At 39.0% G+C, this 13038-nt stretch overlaps 1 protein-coding gene across 1 annotated transcript in view; it reads left to right on the forward strand.

Annotated features, from left to right (window-relative positions):
- Nucleotides 1-13038, forward strand: part of IntS11 (integrator complex subunit 11) — a 171534-nt gene that overhangs the window by 51258 nt on the left and 107238 nt on the right. Inside the window, exon 6 of the mRNA XM_090379336.1 lies at nt 556-672. Coding sequence (XP_090235462.1) covers nt 556-672 — 117 coding nt within the window. The remainder of the gene's footprint in view (nt 1-555; nt 673-13038) is intronic.

Here is a 13038-nt window from a genome sequence, read left to right on the forward strand (position 1 = left end):
TTCTTTAAAACTGGGATTCTTAATCACTGAGACTCACCACCCTAAGGGAGGTAAGAGGGCTTTCCAAAATATTTTTTTTTTTTTTGGTTCAGCAGTCCCCCCCCCCCCCACTTCTCATGTTATTTTTCAAGTTGTTGCAATAATTCAGATGTGGTTTTTAAACAACAAGGCCTTCGTATATTTCGTTTCAAATTTTTAAAAGCTATTGTACTTTTGAAAAGCTATTGTCACTGTAAAAAGCTATTTTAAAAGCTTTATTGTACAGTGACTTCAAATTTATATTTGAAGTCACAAAAAATGGCAGAAATTTAATATAAATACATTAAAGTTGAATATACAGAAAATATGTGACTAAATTTCTCAAAGTTTTAGTACTTATTTCATTTAAATCTTGAAAACAGCCTGACTACTTCATGCTTTTGTATGTGGTTTTTTTTTTTTTTTTTTTTGGGTTTGCAATTTTTTAAACTTTTCAGGCCAAAAACACCTATGTTATAATGTTTTTTGGTATTTTACAATTTTTCAATTATTTGGAATTACTTTTTTCATTTTCAGGAAGATTATCGTAAGATCAGTGTTGAAAAAAAGGGAGAAACAAATTTTTTTACTTCACAAATGATCAAGGATTGCATGAAGAAGGTGGTGGCAGTTAATCTTCATCAGACTGTTCAGGTTAGTTATAAAAAAATTCCAGTATTTTTTAGTGTTTTAGTGTTACTATATATACTGATATGGAATGAATTTTTTATATATGGAGGTGTTCTTGCATAATAATGTTTTCACACTTTGGACATTCATAAACCATGTTAAAATACAAATAACAGAATGACATTTAGAGGTACAGTCGATTCCGGTTATTTGGGACACATCGGGACTAGTGTATTTTGGCCCGATTAAGCGGCTGCACCAATTATCCGAAGTTTCACGTAAATAGTTAAAAATACAATTTACCCCCACCTTACAATTAGTTCACTGTACAATCAAATTACGTTACGATGAACTAAAAATAGTAAAGTACTGTTCACTATACGATGTGCAGTAAGCGCCGGTCATTATGATCATGTTTGTGAATTGAATTTTAATTCTATTAAACAGCAATTCTAATTAGCGAAAATAGGAGGAATATTATCCACTGGCTATAAAAGTAAAGATATATTAAGCACAAATTTACCCTTTATTACCTTACCAATTAAAAAATTAAATGATACGTGAAAATCGGAAGAATATACGTGATAATCGGAATAATTAATACGTACTGTAATATGTACATACTAACTAAACTAGTTGACATTTCTGTTCACTGACATTTGTTGGTGGGGGCTGAAATTTAAAACAGTAAAAAGATAAGCAATCAATAACAAAGAACAGGGCACACACTAATTGCAAGTAACGCAACACGCGCAAGTGAGATCGGAGTAACAAATTAGGAAGCTTTAAAAATAGGAATGAAGAGAAGATTCTGAAAATTATTTTTTTCTATATGATTGAAGATTCCATGGAAGTGTAAACACATTTTACCATAATAACCCACAGAATTCCAGCTGTCGGTATTATCGCAAATTCAATAAGATCGAGTTTACTGTCCGTTTATGATAGATTGATAGATTGCACTAACAGAAAAGCCCAATAAACAGGTGACTGCTAATTGTTTTATGGTTGTGACCTCCAAAAATCCGACTGAACTACGTGGTACGGTCGGAGACAATCGTAGGGTAATCTCCAGTGCTGAGGTCGCCTGCCCCGATTAAACGACATTTTGTCCCAATTAAGCGAAGTAAACCCTGGCTATTTTCTCGATTGGTTTTTGTTTTTTAAGATTTGCCCCAAATAAACGGCTGCCCCGATTAACTGGTGGCCCAAATAACCGGAATCCACTGTAATATGTATAAGGTTGCTGATAGCATTAGTGTATTCTATTTAGTATTGTATTATTAGCATACGGGCTAGTTTTTTTAGTGTTTTTGCTAGTTGACATTTCTTGTTAACCCTTTCACAAGTGAGTTCTACAAGGCCATACACCCTGGACATGTATAGCTCACGATAGTGACTTTTCTGCTACAGCAGTGTTTTTCAAACTCTTTTGACAGTGACACACTATATCGAGCCAAAAATAATTAAACTTCCCCACACAGATTGTAATTATTTGACACTGCACCCTTTTTTGCTACCTATATTTAAGTAAATGCAGTGGCGCACATCGTCTTTTGTCTCAGGCCAAAAGCACATAAACATGAGTAAGATCAGTGTTGAAAAAAAGGGAGAAACAAATTTTTTTACTTCACAAATGATCAAAAATTGCATGAAGAAGGTGGTGGCAGTTAATCTTCCTGGTCACAGACATTCTCTCAGATATGCCAGACAAACTGTACTTGCTACCGGGGAGTCTAAAATGCTGATGGAACTGATATTCGGGTGACACTCAAGTCAAGTGGACCCAATTTCGGCAGTCCGGACAGTCTGTGACAGCCAAATCCTCTGCTTGCACCTTCATGATGGTGGGACTGTTAGTAATCCTGTGTATAACCTCCATGCACAAGTACATGGTGGCTGACCACCCAGGCGTGAACCAACGTAAGCAGGGGTCGAGGTGTGGTGCTCACACCACATGGAGGAATGCCGCCCCTCTATGTTATTAGGCAGCACTAGGTGGTAGATGACTCTCATCAAAGCCGACCGGGCTAGCTGAGTGGGTAAAGTACCTACCCGGCAACCCAAAGGTCGCGGGTTCGATTCCCGCCTCGGGCTTGGATCAAAGTACTGCAAAAACCTTGGGAGGTGCAATATGGCCACAGAAGCCGATGCGCCAACAACTACCAAAATAAAAAAAAAAAAAAAAAAGACTCTCATCAACCGGTGCAATACTACTGGTTGATGAAAGTCATTTTGCTTATTGGAGGCTTGAAGTGGTGGAACCCGTGTTTAGTCTTTAGAGCTAAGTTCCGGTCAACCCTTCCCCCATCACTTCCATCATGTAGTATGATTGATGACTTTTGAGGTTATGATGAACATCATGGTGAGATCCAATATTCCTTACATTTCGAGGGTACAGCTCTAAATCGGTGTTCGCAGGCTGGCCACTAGTTAGCACACCAGATGGAACCTATTGGTAACTCTCTAGGAGGCTTCCGGATCAGCTAGTATATAATCTTGCTACCTCTACTCTGCAGATAGTACTGGAGAGAGTCCGAGTAGTGTGTATGCGGGGGGCATTGTCGAGGCCACGTTATGCCAAGGATCTGGGTATATTCTTACCATGTGTAAGCCATATCCAAAAATTTCATTACTTCATACAGCATGTCCCACCCACTTTTTCTTACCATTGAATACACCACGAATTATCAAACTAATAGAGCAAACTTATCTGCGAAAAGATCTAAACCTCCCAAACACTTCCTAATTCATTTCACAAATATAAGTGGTCTCAATTCTAATCTCAATGATGTCCATTTCCACTTGCAGTCTGCCAAACCCCATGTACTTTTTCTGACAGAATCTCAGTTATTGGTTGATTCAACTGCTGCTCACCTCAGATGCCCAAATTATTTGCTGTTTGATTCCTTTCGCCTCAAAGGTGGTTCTTATGCATATGTCTGTTCTGATATTCCCTGTCAGAGACTTGGCAATTTGGAATCTTCTCTCTTTGATCTTCTCTGGCTTAAAATCTCTCTACCTCATTGTGTCAAATTCATCTGTTGTCTCTACCGTTCTGCTAATTCCGCTAATCACTTGGAGCTCTTTGACTTCCTCTCTTTGCAACTTGGCTTTCTCCAGTCCAACTTTCCGAACAGCGAGGTAATTTTCCTTGGTGATTTTAATGTTCACAACTCCAGCTGGCTTCCGTTTTATAGTCACACCGAGCCAGCTGGTTGAGATGCTGAGGCTTTTGCAATTACTAATGACCTTGCACAGATTGTTCATTTACCTACAAGATTGTTCATTTACCTACACTTTAAAATGTCATCCTTTATCTAAACCTTGGTTTTCCAATAAATGTGCTAAGGCTGTTCAAGAAAAGAACGTTACATATCGTAATTGGCTTGTTTCTAATTCTTCAGTTTCATTTTCTGCCTACACCAAAGCTCGCAACAATTGTAAAGCAGTTATTAATCAGTCCAAACTAGAGTTTGAACAGGCTAAGAGTAGAAAACTTGCTTCTTGCCCTAGTGGTAGCTTGAGCATTCTGGTCTCTTGCCAAAGCTATTGGCCGCAACTTTTGCCCATCTCTGCTCCCACTTCTATCCAAACCAGATGGTTTCTGTTGTCACTTCAGCCAACGATAAAGCTGACCTGCTAGCATCCCATTTTTCTTCCAACTCACGTATTAATGATCTTGATAAAACCTCACTGTATTCCCAACATGCTATATTCAGGTGCCTCCTGTGGTCTTCTGTCAAAAGGATTTTGATGAATCTTCTTGCTAAGAAAGCTCCAGGTCCCGATGGTATTTCTCCAATTGTTCTCAAAACCTGTGCTCCTGAACTTACCCCTGTTCTATGTCGCTTTTTTTCATTTTCTTATTCCAAAGGTGTTTTTCCTTCTGCTTGGAAATTTGCTCATATCTAGCCAGTTCCCAAAAAGGGTGACAAATCCCTCCCATCCAATTATTGTCCCATTGAAATTACTTCTACTCTTTGTAAAGTAAAGGAGAAATCAATTAACCGCCAACTGAAACTACCTAAAAACCTTCTATCTGATCAACAATCGCCAGTATGGATTCCGTCAGTGTCGATCCACTAGTGATATATTCTGGCTAATGTTACCCATTTATGAACTAATTCAATGGGAAGGTTCGGTGAAACATAAGTTGTAGAAGTGGCATGTGATGCAAGAAAGCAAGTGTATGAGCTTATGCAGCATCAGCCAAGAGAAAAAAAAAAAAATTCACAGTATTCCCTCCAAATGCCTGTCCAGTTCCTCCTTAAATTTTTTTAACCTATCAACTTCCACAACGACAGATACAAGTTTGTTCCAGCAATTAACCACCCGCTGGCTAAAGGAAAATTTCCGCACATCTATTCTACATCTGTCTTTTCTTAATTTGAATTTATGCCCCCTTATGTTCGTAATCTGAACAAGTGGAAGGATCCCATCAGAATTCAGCGTACTCAACTCATTCAAGGCCTTATGCACCTCAATCAGATCACCGCACAGGTGCCTAGTCTCCAGCCACTGCAATTTGCAGAACTTAAGCCTCCCTTGGTTAAAGGTTCCCTTCATTCCCCTCACCAATCTTGTTACCCTTCTCTGTACACGCTCAAGCAAATCTACATCCTTCCTAAAATGAGGCCTCCAGACCTGTATGCAGTACTCAAGCCCTGGTCTGACCATTGCCTTATACAGAGGGAGATTCACCTCCTTTTCCCTGATAGCAAAATTCCTATATATCATTGACAAAACCCCATGACCTGCCCTGGCAGCCTGTCTGCATTGCTCAGAAAACTTCATATCTGACTGCACAATTACTCCCAGGTCTTTTTCATTTTCTACCACCTTAAGTGTAGTACCACACAGTTGGTACGTTTCTCTGGGGTTACTTCTACCTATATGCAGTACTTTGCATTTGTCAAGGTTAAACTTCAGTTGCCATTTAGCCCATCTGCCGAGATTTTCTAGATCCTGTTGCAGTAGCACACTGCAACAGGATCGTAGTTGCTCTTCACATCTCAAAGGCTTTCAATTGTGTCTGGCGTAAAGGTCTTCTAAACAAGGCTTCCATCTTATGGTTTGACAACTGTTTTTTTTTGTAATTGGTTATCCAGTTTTCTCTCTGATCGCTGACTGAGGGTAATGGTAGATGGCTCTCTGTCTTCTAACTTCTCCACTAATGCCGGTGTCCCCCAAGGTTTAGTTCTTTCCCCCCACTCTCTTCCTCTTGAACTGTGGTACACTTTTAAAACATTAATCACAGATGCCTTGAATGCGTATATACCATTAAAAAAATACTCCACGAGAAGGGTTCCAAGTTGGATGAATAGTGAAGTTGCCACATTACTTGAGCAGAAAAAGGTGGCATGGAAAAGTTACAGAGCAATAAAAAGTACTGAAGCCTATAACAGCTACAAGGTGATGTGTAATAGAGCCACAGAAAAGGTTCGACAGGCAAAGGCAGTTTATGAGAAATCACTAGCAAACAGAGCAAAGAGGGGGGATAAAGAATTCTTCACATATATAAATGCCAAGAAGAGCAGGACAAACCAGATCGGACCTTTACGTAAGGGAAAGGGGATAGTAATAAATACACCAGCTGCCGTTGCAGATGAACTCAACAGTTATTTTGCATCGATATTTACAAATGAAAAGCCTTTTGTGGCAATGGGAAATTGTGGGAGCGAAGTTAAAAAATATGTAATTAATGATATTGAAATTTCGCAAGATTATTTAATGAAAAAACTTTCAAGCCTACAGACCAGTAAGGCTCCTGGAGTTGATGGAATATACCCTATAATCTTGAGAGAGGCGGCAAGCGAGTGCATTGAACCACAGAGGCTGGTTATGCAAGCATCACTAGACTCTGGGGAGATTCCCTTGGATTGGAAAAGTGCAAATGTATCTCCCATACATAAGGGTGGCTCTAAAAGTGAAGTGGGAAATTATCGACCTGTCAGTCTGACTTCAGTAGTAGGGAAAATCATGGAGGCAATGATCAAGGGTGGAATTCAGGATCATTTGGATCGAATTGAAATTCTCAAGGATACTCAGCATGGTTTTGTAAAGGGAAAATCATGTTTAACAAATCTGGTTCGCTATTTCGAAAGGGTCACTCACGAGCTGGATTTAGGGAATAATTTCGACATTGTTTATTTAGATTTCAGCAAAGTTTTTGACTCAGTCCCACATGAGCGGTTGCTTTATAAGCTGGAACAGGTTGGAATCACTGGGAAAATCCTTAGATGGATAGAAGGATGGCTTCAGGGCAGGAGGCAGAGGGTTGTGATAAATGGCTATTCCTCAGATTGGGTTGATGTAAGAAGTGGGGTTCCCCAAGGATCAGTATTAGGACCACTGTTGTTTTTAATTTTCATAAACGACATTGATGAAGGGATAGAGGGCGTGATGTCTAAATTTGCAGATGATGTTAAAATTGGTAGAGTAGTTAATGATCACTGTCAAGCTGAGCTTCTTCAGAGAGACTTAGATAGACTTCAAGAATGGTCAGAAAAATGGCAGCTGTGCTTTAATCCAACAAAGTGTAAGGTATTACACCTGGGAAACAGTAATCCCAAAATAACTTATTCACTTGGTGGAGTTCAACTAAACCCAGTACTGGAGGAAAGGGACTTGGGTGTTACGATACGGTCAGACATGAAATTCTCTGAGCATTGTAAACAGGTTGCAAGGAAGGCCCATGGTGTCCTATCGATGATCTATCGAACTTTTGCAAGTAGAGATAGGGACGTGATAATCCCATTATATAAGGCTTATGTTAGACCACACTTGGAATACTGTGTTCAAGTATGGAGACCGCACCTAAAGAAAGACATCGAGCTTCTTGAAAGGGTGCAAAGAAGGGTAACTCGCCTGGTGAGATCGGCAAAAGGGCGTCCTTATGAAGAAAGACTTCGAATATGTGGGTTGCAGAGTTTGGAAACTAGACACCTTAGAGGAGATTTGATTGAGGTGTTTAAGGCTCTGAGAGGCATCAGTAAAATAAATGAGGACAAAATTTTCAAGATTATAAATGATGCTAGAACTAGGGGACATAAATTCAAGTTACGGGGGGGAAATGTTTAGATTGGACTGCAGGAAGTTTTATTTTAGCCAGCGAGTTATAAATTATTGGAATAAGTTGCCTTCATGGGTGGTAGAGGCCGACAGTTTGGGGAAATTCAAAGGTCATCTGGATAGTACTTTCGGGTAAGGGAAGCGCATAGGATGATAGGATTAATTTCCTTTTTATTTATTTTTTATTTCATTTTATTATTTTTATTTATTTATTAATTATTATTATTTATTTATTTAATTTTTGTTTTTATCATTGTTTTGTTCGGATTTTTTTTTTTTTTTTGGCTGGTGCAGCATAAGCCATAGGCTTTCTTGCACCATACGGCCATTACTAATACTAATACTAATACTAATATTAATGATCATCTTCCATTGACTGGAAATCCTATCCAGAGTTTTGCTGATGATAGCACATTGCATTCTACTTTCCATTTTAAGAAATCTTGCCCTGCTCAATCAGCTTCAACTTCTTGAAAATATGCTACCAATTCCTGAAATGCCAATCTTCAGTTAATTCTCCAGTGGGGCAAAGACAACTTAGTTGATTTCAACCCGTCTAAAACTCAGTCTTCTCTTATATCTCACAAAAAGGATTCTTCCGCTACTATGCTCCTCTTTGGTGACACTCCGATTTCTAGGCAAAATGATATATCTCTTTTGGGGATTACCCTAACTTCTGATCCCTCTTGGCACAAGCACATTACAAATATTGCTTCCTCTGCATCTAAAAAACTTGGTTTTCTCTTTCACTCTTGACGTTACTTTTCTTCCAAACAGCTGCTCACTCTTTATAAATCGCAACCTGCCCTACCATGGAATAATGTTCCCACATCTGGGGTGGTTCCCCCAAGACCTCTCTCAGGCTTCTTGATTCCATTCAGAAGAGGGTAGTTAGGTTAATTAATGACTCATCTCTAACAGAGTCTCTCTCTACTCACTGTCTCATAGACATACAGTTTCTGCTGCATGCCTTTTCTACAGATACTTCCATGAGCACTGTTCTTCTGAATTGGGTTCTATAATTCCCACTCTCTCTTTCGAAACAGTCCGACATATGCCAGCACCAGCCAACATCCATTTACTGTCCAACTTCAAAGTCATAGAACCAACTTTTCATCTTCCTCGTTTATTCATTCAACTGCCGTTTTCTTGAACAACCTTCCTTCATACGTATTTCCTGAAAATTACAGTCTACAGAAGTTCAAGTCCAGTGTCAACAAATATCTTCTTTCATCTTCTCAATCTCCAACCCAAGCACGGTACTAAGTACTATAGGTTCTAATACCTTTCATGTTTAGGGGTTTACATAAAAAAAAAAAAAAAAAAAAAGAGAAAAGGAAGATAGACAGTAAACCTTAATCAAGGCCATTGAAATCAACTATGTTGTTATTAGCTTCCAAAGAGAATGTGTCCAGTGTTCAATGGTCACTTAGTATGAATCATGTGAAGCAATAATTGCTATAAATTTTTAATGTGTTAATAATTGTATTTTAATGAATCACTTGCATCAATATATGAGTTTAAGTGAAAGGCCATTGTTTTGGCTTTTCATTTCCTATCATGCATATTCATACGTTACAAATGTAATGTATGAATGTCCAGGTAAATGAACTATTAGGCAGCAGCGATTACAGTATGTTTTGGAATCCACTTAAAGGTATAGCTACTGCCAAAGGTAAAGGGTGGGGGGGGGGAATTTTGCCTTTTTAAAGATCACTGCAGTGGTCTCAGACTGTTTTTAAATTCTATTCAGTGGGACAAACTGATGATGTTGCCAACTTCTAAATGGGAAGCACTCAGGGAAGTAATTGTAGAAGTTGCTGGGCATTTTATCTTAAGGGATATTGTTCGAGGTTTTATTCTAAGAGATATTATTCGTTGTCCATAGAAGAAAAATGCACGGAATGATTAAAAATCATCATGCAGATATAGAAACCTACTGTAAGCATTAGCATTAGTAGAGGCATTTGATGCAAGAAAGCAAGCTTATGCAGCATCAGCCAAAAAAAAAAAAAAAAAACCTCACTTCCACTTCACCCCTCTATTTGTTCAAAATACCTGTCCAGCTGAGCCTTAAACTTATTTAGGCTATCAACCTCCACGACAAGAAGAAAAATGCACGGAATGATTAAAAATCATCATGCAGATATAGAAACCTACTGTAAGCATTAGCATTAGTAGAGGCATTTGATGCAAGAAAGCAAGCTTATGCAGCATCAGCCAAAAAAAAAAAAAAAAACCCCACTTCCACTTCACCCCTCTATTTGTTCAAAATACCTGTCCAGCTGAGCCTTAAACTTATTTAGGCTATCAACCTCCACGACAAGGGATGGAAGTCTGTTCCACCAACCAACCACCCGCTGGCTAAAGGCAAATTTCTGCACGTCTATCCTACATCTGTCTTTCCTCAATTTGAATTTATGCCCTCTCAGGTGATTATTCTGAGCTAGAGGAAGAATCCCATCAGCATTGAGCATGCTCAAACCATTCAAGGCTTTATACACCTCTATCAGATCACCTCGCTGGTGCCTAGTTTCCAGTAAGTATGAACTAGTCTGCAATCAAATCACAAAGGAGGTTAGGCAAGGTAAGGCAAATTATGAGAAATCTCAGCCAAAGTAGGAAAGAATTCTTTACATATGTTAACACTAGATGGAAAGAGAAGAATTACATAGGTCCACAAGATATGAATTGTTGATGATTCTGTTCAGGTTGCTGACAATTTGAATAGATATTTTGCACCTACATTCACATGTGAAGAATATTTTAGGGATGGAGCTGCAGAATATACTGCATAAGCTTGCTTCCTTGCATCGTATGCCTCTGCTAATGCTAAGAAGTGTATTAAATTTTAACAGATAGCTAAGTGATTTTGTGAAAATTGAGAGGAAAGTGGAAGAGAAATTGTTGAAGGTAAAAGTAAATAAGCTGACCGGGCTAGCCAGGTAGGTAAAGTGCCTGCCTGGCAACCCGAAGGTTGCGGGTTTGATTCCCGCCTCGGGCTTGGATCACAGTAAAATACAAAAACTTTGGGAGGTGCATTATGGCCATAGAAGCTGATGCACCAACAACTAACAAGGGGAAAAAAAAAAAAGAGTAAATAAGGCACCTGGGGCAGATGAGATTTACCTAATTATATTAAGAGGACAGCAAAAGAGGTAAGCTAGCCTTAATTGTAATTATGAGAGAATCCTTGGATTATTTTCTCATAATTACATTTAACTTCTCCAGGAGTTAAATTTAATAATGATTTAAAGTTATATCATTATTATAGTTTAGATAAACCATTATTACAATCAATCGAGGTGATTCATATGAAGTTAAATCGTACAAATGATCTAGCCTGCATGGTTATTTCATCAGCAACATGCCAGCAAATACTTTTGCCCGTTGTATAATGTGCTGATGGTTAACATTTTAAGTAATTAGCATTAGTAGAGGCATTTGATGCAAGAAAGCAAGCTTATGCAGCATCAGCCAAAAAAAAAAAAAAAACCAAACAAAAAAAAAAAAAACTATTTCACTCCTCCATTCGTTCCAAATGCCTGTCCAGCTCAGCCTTAAATTTATTTGGGCCATCAGCTTCCACAACAAAAGATGGAAGTCTGTTCCACCTATCAACCACTCGCTGGTTAAAGGCAAATTTCTGCAAATCTATTCTACAACTGTCTTTCCTTAATTTGAATCTATGCCCTCCCTCAGGTTCTTAATCTGAGCAAGAGGAAGAATCTCATCAGCATTCAGCTTGCTCAACCCATTCAAGGCCTTATACACCTCAGTCAGATCATCTCGCATGTGCCTACTACTCTCCAGGTGCTGCAATTTGCAGAACTTAAGCCTTTCTTGGTAAGAGCACTCCTTTGTTCCCCTCACTAATCTTGTTGCCCTTCTTTGTACTCGTTCTAGGAACTCTATATCCTTCCTAAAATGAGGCCTCCAGACCTGTACACAGTACTCTAGGTGTAGCCTGACCATTGCCTTGTACAACGGGATAATCACCTCCATGTCCCTGCCCGTCTGCACTACTCAGTGAACTTCATATTTGACTGCACAGTTACCTCCAGTTCATTTTCCACTTTCCACTTCTCCGAGTGTAGTACCACACAGTTGGTACATTTCTCTTGGGTTATTGCTACCCATATGCAGTACTTTCCATTTTTCAATGTTAAACTTCAGTTTCCACCTCAGTCCATCTGCTTAATTTATCTATATCCAGTTGGAGTAGCATACTGTCTTTACTGTTGTTAACAACCCTGTCAACTTTTGTATCATCTGCAAATTTGGACATTAATCCTGGTTAAAAAAAAAAAAAAAAAAAAAAAAAAGGGTAAAGTGCAGCCATTATCAACCCACTGCAGGATGGAAGCTTCCTCAACAATTCATGCTGAGGGAAATGGGCCATAATCTGCCACGCTGGTCCAGTGCAGGTTGGCAGCTGCATTTAGCAGTCAGAGGCTTGAACCCCGGTCTATTCAAAGAACATGTGCTACTGCACTCCTGCTTCTGACCACTCGGCTATGGATGCCGTTAATCCTGATATACCTTCATCAATATCATTGATGAATACACAAAACAACAATGGGCCAGCACTGAACTCTGGGGAACTCCACTAATAACGCTTGTCCACAAAGAGCAGTGTCCATTGATTACCACTCTCTGTCGTCTCCCACTGAACCATCCCTTTATCCACTGATTACCACTCTCTGTCGTCTCCCATTCAACCATCCCTTTATCCACTGATTACCACTCTCTGTCGTCTCCCATTCAACCATCCCTTTATCCATTGTAGCAACTTAATGCCATACCTCTCCAATGTGTACAGCAGTCTTCCGTGTGCAACAGTATCAAAAGCTTTCTTGAATTCCAAGTATATGATATCAAAATTATTTTTGACATTCAGTTCCTTTGTGACCACATCATAGTATCCAATCAAATTGGTCAGATGAGACCTCCCTCTAACAAATCCATGCTGTCTCTTAACTATTACTGCAGTCTTGTCTAGATGATCCTGCAATGCTTCTTTAACCAGTGGCTCCCATTATTTTCCCCGGAACACAAGTTAAACAAACAGATCTATAGTTTCTTGTGTTACCTTTTGATGAACCCCCTTTGTGAATTGGTGATACATTTACACACTTCCAGTACATGCGGACCTCCCCTGAGTCCAAGGAATTATATAACTGAATAGATATTGTCCACCCCAGGTGCTTTCCTTATGTTTAACTTCAACAATTTCTCCTCCACTTTGCTCTCAGTTATTACAAAATCACTTAGCTCCCTGTTAGAGTTTGATAAACTTCTGGCATTTCTCATTGA

This window comes from Mastigoproctus giganteus, chromosome 1 (assembly GCF_048544385.1).
Source record: "Mastigoproctus giganteus isolate SK-2022 chromosome 1, ASM4854438v1, whole genome shotgun sequence".
Taxonomy (NCBI): Eukaryota; Metazoa; Arthropoda; class Arachnida; order Uropygi; family Thelyphonidae; genus Mastigoproctus; species Mastigoproctus giganteus.